We start from the raw sequence: 13,146 nt of genomic DNA on the forward strand, positions 1-13,146 counted from the left end.
CAACAGGAACACCTATAACAACTACTAGTTCATCCATGTCGACAACAGGAACACCGATAACAACTACGGGTTCATCCATGTCGACAACAGGATCACCTATAACAACTACTGGTTCATCCATGTCAACAACGGGAACTACAATTACAACTAATGGTTCGTCTATGTCGACAACAGGAACACCCTTAACAACTACTGGTTCATCCATGTCGATAACGGGAACACCAATTACAACTACGGGGTCATCTATGTCGACATCAGAAACACCTATAACAACTACTGGTTCATCCATGTCGACAACAGGAACACCCATAACAACTACTGGTTCATCCATGTCGACAACAGGAACACCCATAACAACTACTGGTTCATCCATGTCGACAACAGGAACACCCATAACAACTACTGGTTCATCCATGTCGACAACGGGAACACCCACAACAACTTCTGGATCATCCATGTCGACAACAGGAACACCTATAACAACTACTAGTTCATCCATGTCGACAACGGGAACACCAATTACAACAACTGGTTCATCCATGTCGACAACAGGAACTACATTTACAACTTTGGGCTCATCCATGTCGACAACAGGAACACCCTTAACAACTACTGGTTCATCCATGTCGACAACAGGAACGCCCATACCAACTACGGGTTCATCCATGTCGACAACGGGAACACCAATTACAACAAGTGGTTCATCCATGTCGACAACGGGAACACCCATAACAACTACTGGTTCATCCATGTCGACAACAGGAACACCGATAACAACTTCTGGTTCATCCATGTCGACAACAGGACCACCCATAACAACTACTGGTTCATCCATGTCGACAACAGGAACACCGATAACAACTACGGGCTCATCCATGTCGACAACGGGGACACCAATTACAACAACTGGTTCATCCATGTCGACAACAGGAACACCAATAACAAATACTGGTTCATCTATGTCGACAACAGGAATACTCTTAACAAATACTGGTTCATCCATGTCGACAACAGGAACACCCATAACAACTACTGGTTCATCCATGTCAACAACAGGAGCACCCATAACAAATACTGGTTCATCCATGTCGACAACGGGCACACCATTGACAACTTCAGGATCATCTATGTCGACAACAGGAACACCTATAACAACTACTGGTTCATCTATGTCGACAACAGGAACACCCAAAACAACTAGTGGTTCATCCATGTCGACAACAGGATCACCTATAACAACTACTGGTTCATCCATGTCGACAACAGGAACACCGATAACAACTACGGGCTCATCCATGTCGACAACGGGGACACCAATTACAACAACTGGTTCATCCATGTCGACAACAGGAACACCAATAACAAATACTGGTTCATCTATGTCGACAACAGGAACACCCATAACAATGACTGGTTCATCCATGTCGACAACAGGAACACCCATAACAACTACTGGTTCATCCATGTCGACAACAGAAACACCAATTACAACAACTGGTTCATCCATGTCGACAACAGGAACACCCATAACAACTACTGGTTCATCAATGTCGACAACAGGAACACCGATAACAACTTCTGGTTCATCCATGTCGACAACAGGAACACCTATAACAACTACGGGCTCATCCATGTCGACAACGGGAACACCCATAACAACTACTGGTTCATCCATGTCGACAACAGGAACACCGATAACAACTTCTGGTTCATCCATGTCGACAACAGGAACACCTATAACAACTACTAGTTCATCCATGTCGACAACAGGAACACCGATAACAACTACGGGCTCATCCATGTCGACAACGGGAACACCAATTACAACAACTGGTTCATCCATGTCGACAACAGGAACATCAATAACAATTACTGGTTCATCTATGTCGACAACAGGAACACTCTTAACAAATACTGGTTCATCCATGTCGACAACAGGAACACCCATAACAACTACTGGTTCATCCATGTCAACAACAGGAGAACCCATAACAATGACTGGTTCATCCATGTCGACAACGGGCACACCCTTGACAACTTCAGGATCATCTATGTCGACAACAGGAACACCTATAACAACTACGGGCTCATCCATGTCGACAACGGGATCACCAATTACAACTACTGGTTCATCTATGTCGAGAACGGGAACACCCATAACAACTTCTGGTTCATCTATGTCGACAACGGGAACACCCATAACAACTAGTGGTCCATCCATGTCGTCAACAGGACCACCAATAACAACAACTAGTTCATCCATGTCGACAACGGGAACACCTAAAGCAACTACTGGTTCATCCATATCGACAACGGGCACACAATTGACAACTTCAGGATCATCTATGTCCACAACAGGAACACCCATAACAATTACGGGTTCATCTGTGTCGACAACGGGAACACATATAACAACTACTGGTTCATCCATATCGACAACGGGCACACCATTGACAACTTCAGGATCATCTATGTCCAAAACAGGAACACCCATAACAACTTCTGGTTCATCCATGTCGACAACAGGAACGTCCATACCAACTACGGGGTCATCCATGTCGACTACGGGAACACCCATAACAACTACTGGTTCATCTATGTCGACAACAGGAACACCTATAACAACTACTAGTTCATCCATGTCGACAACAGGAACACCGATAACAACTACTGGTTCATCTATGTCGACAACAGGAACACCCTTAACAACTACTGGTTCATCCATGTCGACAACAGGACCACCGATAACAACTACTGGTTCATCCATGTCGACAACAGGAACGCCCATAACAACTACGGGCTCATCCATGTCGACAACGGGATCACCAATTACAACTACTGGTTCATCTATGTCGAGAACGGGAACACCCATAACAACTTCTGGTTCATCTATGTCGACAACGGGAACACCCTTAACAAATACTGGTCCATCCATGTCGTCAACAGGACCACCAATAACAACAACTAGTTCATCCATGTCGACAACGGGAACACCTAAAGCAACTACTGGTTCATCCATGTCGACAACGGGAACACCAATTGCAACAACTGGTTCATCCATATCGACAACGGGCACACAATTGACAACTTCAGGATCATCTATGTCCACAACAGGAACACCCATAACAATTACGGGTTCATCTGTGTCGACAACGGGAACACATATAACAACTACTGGTTCATCCATATCGACAACGGGCACACCATTGACAACTTCAGGATCATCTATATCCACAACAGGAACACCCATAACAACTTCTGGTTCATCTATGTCGACAACAGGAACGCCCATACCAACTACGGGCTCATCCATGTCGACAACGGGAACACCAATTACAACTACTGGTTCATCCATGTCGACAACAGGAACACCTATAACAACTACTACTTCATCCATGTCGACAACAGGAACACCGATAACAACTACGGGCTCATCAATGTCGACAACGGGAACACCAATTACAACAACTGTTTCATCCATATCGACAACAGGAACACCCTTAACAATTACGGGTTCATCTGTGTCGACAACGGGAACACCTGTAACAACTACTGGTTCATCCATGTCGACAACAGGAACGCCCATAACAACTACTGGTTCATCCATGTCGACAACAGGAACACCTATAACAAATACTGGTTCATCTATGTCGACAACAGGAACACCCATAACAATGACTGGTTCATCCATGTCGACAACAGGAATACCCATAACAACTACTGGTTCATCCATGTCGACAACAGAAACACCAATTACAACAACTGGTTCATCCATGTCGACAACAGGAACACCCATAACAACTACTGGTTCATCAATGTCGACAACAGGAACACCGATAACAACTTCTGGTTCATCCATGTCGACAACAGGAACACCTATAACAACTACGGGCTCATCCATGTCGACAACGGGAACACCCATAACAACTACTGGTTCATCCATGTCGACAACAGGAACACCGATAACAACTTCTGGTTCATCCATGTCGACAACAGGAACACCTATAACAACTACTAGTTCATCCATGTCGACAACAGGAACACCGATAACAACTACGGGCTCATCTATGTCGACAACGGGAACACCCATAACAACTACTGGTTCATCCATGTCGACAACAGGAACATCAATAACAATTACTGGTTCATCTATGTCGACAACAGGAACACTCTTAACAAATACTGGTTCATCCATGTCGACAACAGGAACACCCATAACAACTACTGGTTCATCCATGTCAACAACAGGAGCACCCATAACAATGACTGGTTCATCCATGTCGACAACGGGCACACCCTTGACAACTTCAGGATCATTTATGTCGACAACAGGAACACCTATAACAACTACTGGTTCATCTATGTCGACAACAGGAACCCCCATAACAACTAGTGGTTCATCCATGTCGACAACAGGAACGCCCATAACAACTACGGACTCATCCATGTCGACAACGGGAACACCAATAACAAATACTGGTTCATCTATGTCGACAACAGGAACACCCTTAACAACTACTGCTTCATCTATGTCGACAACAGAAACACCCATAACAAATACTGGTTCATCCATGTCGACAACAGGAACACCCATAACAACTACTGGTTCATCCATGTCAACAACAGGAACACCCATAACAAATACTGGTTCATCCATGTCGACAACGGGCACACCATTGACAACTTCAGGATTATCTATGTCGACAACAGGAACACCTATAACAACTACGGGTTCATCCATGTCGACAACAGGATCACCTATAACAACCACTGGTTCATCCATGTCAACAACGGGAACTACAATTACAACTAATGGTTCGTCTATGTCGACAACAGGAACACCCTTAACAACTACTGGTTCATCCATGTCGACAACGGGAACACCAATTACAACTACGGGGTCATCTATGTCGACATCAGAAACACCTATAACAACTACTGGTTCATCCATGTCGACAACAGGAACACCCATAACAACTACTGGTTCATCCATGTCGACAACAGGAACACCCATAACAACTACTGGTTCATCCATGTCGACAACAGGAACACCCATAACAACTACTGGTTCATCCATGTCGACAACAGGAACACCCATAACAACTACTGGTTCATCCATGTCGACAACGGGAACACCCATAACAACTTCTGGATCATCCATGTCGACAACAGGAACACCTATAACAACTACTAGTTCATCCATGTCGACAACAGGAACACCGATAACAACTACGGGCTCATCCATGTCCACAACGGGAACACCAATTACAACAACTGGTTCATCCATGTCGACAACAGGAACTACATTTACAACTATGGGTTCATCCATGTCGACAACAGGAACACCCTTAACAACTACTGGTTCATCCATGTCGACAACAGGAACGCCGATAACAACTTCTGGTTCATCCATGTCGACAACAGGAACACCAATTAAAACAAGTGGTTCATCCATGTCGACAACGGGAACACCCATAACAACTACTGGTTCATCCATGTCGACAACAGGAACACCCATAACAACTTCTGGTTCATCCATGTCGACAACAGGACCACCCATAACAACTAGTGGTTCATCCATGTCGACAACAGGAACACCCATAACAACTACTGGTTCATCCATGTCGACAACAGGAACACCGATAACAACTACGGGCTCATCCATGTCGACAACGGGGACACCAATTACAACAACTGGTTCATCCATGTCGACAACAGGAACACCAATAACAAATACTGGTTCATCTATGTCGACAACAGGAATACTCTTAACAAATACTGGTTCATCCATGTCGACAACAGGAACACCCATAACAACTACAGGTTCATCCATGTCAACAACAGGAGCACCCATAACAAATACTGGATCATCCATGTCGACAACGGGCACACCATTGACAACTTCAGGATCATCTATGTCGACAACAGGAACACTTATAACAACTACTGGTTCATCTATGTCGACAACAGGAACACCCATAACAATGACTGGTTCATCCATGTCGACAACAGGAATACCCATAACAACTACTGGTTCATCCATGTCGACAACAGAAACACCAATTACAACAACTGGTTCATCCATGTCGACAACAGGAACACCCATAACAACTACTGGTTCATCAATGTCGACAACAGGAACACCGATAACAACTTCTGGTTCATCCATGTCGACAACAGGAACACCTATAACAACTACGGGCTCATCCATGTCGACAACGGGAACACCCATAACAACTACTGGTTCATCCATGTCGACAACAGGAACACCGATAACAACTTCTGGTTCATCCATGTCGACAACAGGAACACCTATAACAACTACTAGTTCATCCATGTCGACAACAGGAACACCGATAACAACTACGGGCTCATCTATGTCGACAACGGGAACACCAATTACAACAACTGGTTCATCCATGTCGACAACAGGAACATCAATAACAATTACTGGTTCATCTATGTCGACAACAGGAACACTCTTAACAAATACTGGTTCATCCATGTCGACAACAGGAACACCCATAACAACTACTGGTTCATCCATGTCAACAACAGGAGCACCCATAACAATGACTGGTTCATCCATGTCGACAACGGGCACACCCTTGACAACTTCAGGATCATCTATGTCGACAACAGGAACACCTATAACAACTACTGGTTCATCTATGTCGACAACAGGAACCCCCATAACAACTAGTGGTTCATCCATGTCGACAACAGGAACGCCCATAACAACTACGGACTCATCCATGTCGACAACGGGAACACCAATAACAAATACTGGTTCATCTATGTCGACAACAGGAACACCCTTAACAACTACTGCTTCATCTATGTCGACAACAGAAACACCCATAACAAATACTGGTTCATCCATGTCGACAACAGGAACACCCATAACAACTACTGGTTCATCCATGTCAACAACAGGAACACCCATAACAAATACTGGTTCATCCATGTCGACAACGGGCACACCATTGACAACTTCAGGATTATCTATGTCGACAAGAGGAACACCTATAACAACTACGGGTTCATCCATGTCGACAACAGGATCACCTATAACATCTACTGGTTCATCCATGTCAACAACGGGAACTACAATTACAACTAATGGTTCGTCTATGTCGACAACAGGAACACCCTTAACAACTACTGGTTCATCCATGTCGACAACGGGAACACCAATTACAACTACGGGGTCATCTATGTCGACATCAGAAACACCTATAACAACTACTGGTTCATCCATGTCGACAACAGGAACACCCATAACAACTACTGGTTCATCCATGTCGACAACAGGAACACCCATAACAACTACTGGTTCATCCATGTCGACAACAGGAACACCCATAACAACTACTGGTTCATCCATGTCGACAACAGGAACACCCATAACAACTACTGGTTCATCCATGTCGACAACGGGAACACCCATAACAACTTCTGGATCATCCATGTCGACAACAGGAACACCTATAACAACTACTAGTTCATCCATGTCGACAACAGGAACACCGATAACAACTACGGGCTCATCCATGTCCACAACGGGAACACCAATTTCAACAACTGGTTCATCCATGTCGACAACAGGAACTACATTTACAACTATGGGTTCATCCATGTCGACAACAGGAACACCCTTAACAACTACTGGTTCATCCATGTCGACAACAGGAACGCCCATACCAACTACGGGTTCATCCATGTCGACAACGGGAACACCAATTACAACAAGTGGTTCATCCATGTCGACAACGGGAACACCCATAACAACTACTGGTTCATCCATGTCGACAACAGGAACACCCATAACAACTTCTGGTTCATCCATGTCGACAACAGGAACACCCATAACAACTAGTGGTTCATCCATGTCGACAACAGGAACACCCATAACAACTACTGGTTCATCCATGTCGACAACAGGAACACCGATAACAACTACGGGCTCATCCATGTCGACAACGGGGACACCAATTACAACAACTGGTTCATCCATGTCGACAACAGGAACACCAATAACAAATACTGGTTCATCTATGTCGACAACAGGAATACTCTTAACAAATACTGGTTCATCCATGTCGACAACAGGAACACCCATAACAACTACTGGTTCATCCATGTCAACAACAGGAGCACCCATAACAAATACTGGTTCATCCATGTCGACAACGGGCACACCATTGACAACTTCAGGATCATCTATGTCGACAACAGGAACACTTATAACAACTACTGGTTCATCTATGTCGACAACAGGAACACCCAAAACAACTAGTGGTTCATCCATGTCGACAACAGGATCACCTATAACAACTACTGGTTCATCCATGTCGACAACAGGAACACCGATAACAACTACGGGCTCATCCATGTCGACAACGGGGACACCAATTACAACAACTGGTTCATCCATGTCGACAACAGGAACACCAATAACAAATACTGGTTCATCTATGTCGACAACAGGAACACCCATAACAATGACTGGTTCATCCATGTCGACAACAGGAACACCCATAACAACTACTGGTTCATCCATGTCGACAACAGAAACACCAATTACAACAACTGGTTCATCCATGTCGACAACAGGAACACCCATAACAACTACTGGTTCATCAATATCGACAACAGGAACACCGATAACAACTTCTGGTTCATCCATGTCGACAACAGGAACACCTATAACAACTACGGGCTCATCCATGTCGACAACGGGAACACCCATAACAACTACTGGTTCATCCATGTCGACAACAGGAACACCCATAACAACTTCTGGTTCATCCATGTCGACAACAGGAACACCTATAACAACTACTAGTTCATCCATGTCGACAACAGGAACACCGATAACAACTACGGGCTCATCCATGTCGACAACGGGAACACCAATTACAACAACTGGTTCATCCATGTCGACAACAGGAACATCAATAACAATTACTGGTTCATCTATGTCGACAACAGGAACACTCTTAACAAATACTGGTTCATCCATGTCGACAACAGGAACACCCATAACAACTACTGGTTCATCCATGTCAACAACAGGAGCACCCATAACAATGACTGGTTCATCCATGTCGACAACGGGCACACCCTTGACAACTTCAGGATCATCTATGTCGACAACAGGAACACCTATAACAACTACTGGTTCATCTATGTCGACAACAGGAACACCCATAACAACTAGTGGTTCATCCATGTCGACAACAGGATTACCTATAACAACTACTGGTTCATCCATGTCGACAACAGGAACGCCCATAACAACTACGGACTCATCCATGTCGACAACGGGAACACCAATAACAAATACTGGTTCATCTATGTCAACAACAGGAACACCCTTAACAACTACTGCTTCATCTATGTCGACAACAGAAACACCCATAACAAATACTGGTTCATCCATGTCGACAACAGGAACACCCATAACAACTACTGGTTCATCCATGTCAACAACAGGAACACCCATAACAAATACTGGTTCATCCATGTCGACAACGGGCACACCATTGACAACTTCAGGATTATCTATGTCGACAACAGGAACACCTATAACAACTACGGGTTCATCCATGTCGACAACAGGAACACCAATAACAAATACTGGTTCATCTATGTCAACAACAGGAACACCCTTAACAACTACTGGTTCATCTATGTCGACAACAGAAACACCCATAACAAATACTGGTTCATCCATGTCGACAACAGGAACACCCATAACAACTACTGGTTCATCCATGTCAACAACAGGAACACCCATAACAAATACTGGTTCATCCATGTCGACAACGGGCACACCATTGACAACTTCAGGATTATCTATGTCGACAACAGGAACACCTATAACAACTACGGGTTCATCCATGTCGACAACAGGAACACCCTTAACAACTACTGGTTCATCCATGTCGACAACGGGAACACCAATTACAACTACGGGGTCATCTATGTCGACATCAGAAACACCTATAACAACTACTGGTTCATCCATGTCGACAACAGGAACACCTATAACAACTACTGGTTCATCCATGTCGACAACAGGAACACCCATAACAACTACGGGTCAATCCATGTCGACAACGGGAACACCAATTACAACAAATGGTTCATCCATGTCGACAACAGGAACACCCATAACAACTACTGGTTCATCCATGTCGACAACAGGAACACCCATAACAACTACTGGTTCATCCATGTCGACAACAGGAACACCCATAACAAATACTGGTTCATCCATGTCGACAACGGGCACACCATTGACAACTTCAGGATCATCTATGTCGACAACAGGAACACCCGTAGGAACTACAGGGTTATCTTTGTCGACAAGCACACAAACATCTGTGACGTCAGATGGAGCACAAATCACAATCGAGCAAACATCTGTAACGTCTCTGGGTACGCCTACTTCTGAATCTAGTAATCCCAAGCTACTTACGGTCAATTTTGACAGTGGCGTGACGTCACTACACAGACAGACGCACGTGTACGTTTTTTCTATAAGTCTTTGGATGCTCTTGTTATACCGAAATGTATTTGTAATTATTATTTAAGCATTGATGTCATTTTTTTTAGCTTCATCGGGGTATGAAACAAATTTTGTTTGCAAACTGTATGAATCCGCGTAGCGGATTCTTACAGAAGTTTGCAAACAATATTTGTTTCATACCCCGATGAAACTAAAAAAAAATTGACATCAACGCTTATAATTAATTTTTGAAAATTATTTTCTAATTTAAAACATGTTTTATGTACAATTTTACTGGTTTTAAATGGGATTCTTTTTCTCAAATCAGTACGCAACGTCAATTGTCGTATTGTGACGTCACATTTTTCGCGCCATTCTCGGAATTTCTTTCATAGAAGAATGAAAAGAATTTTTCGACCAATCACATTTGAGTATTTACCATGAAAACAAAGAAAAATTAATTATATAAATAACTTGATTATATATTGTATATAATGATGATAATAAAAACACAAACCAAAAAATCAAACGCGCTTTCACTTGCTTTCAGAGATAGCTCTTCAGGTGAAAAATCTGTGATAATGTTATGATCTATAAACTGATATTTTATTGTAAATTATCCTTAATCATTGTGTTTGTGTTATCCGATTATGTTAATGAGATCTCGCTTGGCCTGATTATATAGTCCGGATTTATAATAGCGATATCCCCATAGTCCGGTTCATTTTAATCTAGGATAACCTCAATCAGTGGATTTAGTGGCCGATCAGGGTCATTTGATGAGGCGCCATTTTTGGTAACAGAACATTGTTTTGATATGAAGAAATCGATTTTCTGATATCATGAAATGATTTTTTTAATATCTAGATTTTCTGGTGAATTTTCTGTTATCAGAAAATTGTAGGACGCATGCCTTTATTTCACAAGTGCCTGTCCATTTTTTTTATATCAATTATTCGATTTCTTGATATCAGAAAATATTTTTGATAGAAACAGTAAAACGGCGTCTCGTTAAGATTTCTTACATCAAGTGAAATATCGAGTAAAAATATGCTTGAAATTTTGATGTCAGAATTTTTGTTATATTAAAAAATAAGATTTTTTTTTATTGAAGAAAATACTGAATGATAGTAAAACGGCGCCACACATGCTTTTGTCTTTTTAAACATTTGGCTTTTTCACGGCAACAAAGCGAAAATGTGCCTTTTTATATTTTCAAATAACGCCTTGTTGCAGTGAAGACGAAAATGGTACACTTTTGTTTGAAAAAATCATTATAAATTATATTATTTAAAAAAAAAATACATTGACATTCGGAAACATTTTCTCATCTCTCTAAAGAGCTTCGTGATTGTTAAGGAGTATTTGGTGAATATTACAGAATATATTTTGATTATATTAATGTGTTTAATGATGTAAAAAGGGGGTTTGTAGAGCAGTATGGGTTTTCGGCAAACACTCGGAAAAGCAATCGAAACATCCATCGGCAAATTACGTCAAGCCATTGACTGAATAGGTCGAGATGTTTAATGGGGGGTGGGGACAATTCACTAGAAACCAGGTGCAGGTCACTACTACATTTTTGTACTTGAAATAAGAAATCGAACCACCAAATACTTCCGTGTTATTTTCTAAACACTGCCGCACTTATAAAGTGTAATACGCTGTGGAGAAAATGTGTGTTTTTCTTTGTTTGTTTTGTTGTTTTTAAAGGGTTTCTTTATAACAAACCCGACTACGTCTGGCTCCGACACCAGACAGTCCGCTATATGTTACATCATCGTTATTTATAATTAGTTATTTACCTAAACAATAAGGTATTGTGTATAGGTGTTATTGTTTCGCTTAGAAAATATAATATTTCTGAATTTATATACATATGTACTTTTCCGAGCACATAGGTGCTTCGTAATGACCAACCTGATTGTACAATATACGATACAATACACTAAGCGAATAATGTATTGTGCTGGAAACAATAATTCTGATACATTATTATACCTTTGCTATTTTTATATATATTTGATAAATAAAAATATTTCAAATGAACGTAAATGCTAATCTTGTTTTTTCTATCACAATAAGCAGGAACGTGTTACGAGTCTAGTGGTTCTCCAGCATTTCAACTCAATCGGGAACCGTCGGCACTTTCCGTAAACGAGAAAGTGCCGAAGGTTCCCGCTGTGGCAAAGGTTATCCCCGAGCAGCAGCAGGATCCTGGCGCCCATCCTTGCATGATATTTATTGATTCTGAATATTTCTCCCTTCCTTTTAATCATTATCTGATCTATAGACACCTTGCATTAAAAATATGACTACTTTTCTTCTGATCAGCCCGGAAATTGAGCATGTGTAATAAGACAAACTAAGAGAATACTGTGAACAAGTAAAATTCAATTATTTTTAAGATCCAAAGAGAAATTGCATTAATAATTTTCAACAAGTACTTGTTCTCTAGAAATTGTTATATTATTTACGATCGACATATGGACGAACGCAATGACGATAGGACGTGGATGATGGACGATGGACGATTCTGATGATGATGATGATGATTGACCCAAATAGCCTACATGTCTACGTGTATGGAAATATCATGTATTAGCTAAATTCAATTCAATTCAATTCAA

General features: G+C 42.0%; 2 protein-coding genes across 2 annotated transcripts; one reads left to right on the forward strand and one right to left on the reverse strand.

Moving 5' to 3' along the window:
• Positions 1-897: 897 nt before the first annotated feature.
• Positions 898-6,211, reverse strand: LOC117338865 (neuroblast differentiation-associated protein AHNAK-like). The gene is made up of 10 exons (XM_033900228.1): positions 6,145-6,211; positions 5,641-5,913; positions 5,137-5,301; positions 4,604-4,797; positions 3,961-4,171; positions 2,743-3,519; positions 1,958-2,595; positions 1,693-1,903; positions 1,244-1,377; positions 898-957 (listed from the first exon to the last, which is right to left on the reverse strand). The coding sequence occupies exons 1-10, from the start codon at positions 6,209-6,211 to the stop codon at positions 898-900; spliced, it is 2,730 nt and encodes a 909-aa protein (XP_033756119.1).
• A 40-nt stretch (positions 6,212-6,251) lies between these two features.
• On the forward strand, positions 6,252-7,536 carry LOC117338866 (uncharacterized protein PB18E9.04c-like). The gene is made up of 2 exons (XM_033900230.1): positions 6,252-7,125; positions 7,505-7,536. Exons 1-2 carry the CDS (start codon positions 6,252-6,254, stop codon positions 7,534-7,536), a joined length of 906 nt encoding a protein of 301 aa, XP_033756121.1.
• The last annotated feature ends 5,610 nt before the right edge of the window (positions 7,537-13,146 follow it).

This window comes from Pecten maximus, chromosome 12 (assembly GCF_902652985.1).
Source record: "Pecten maximus chromosome 12, xPecMax1.1, whole genome shotgun sequence".
In the NCBI taxonomy this organism is placed as follows: Eukaryota; Metazoa; Mollusca; class Bivalvia; order Pectinida; family Pectinidae; genus Pecten; species Pecten maximus.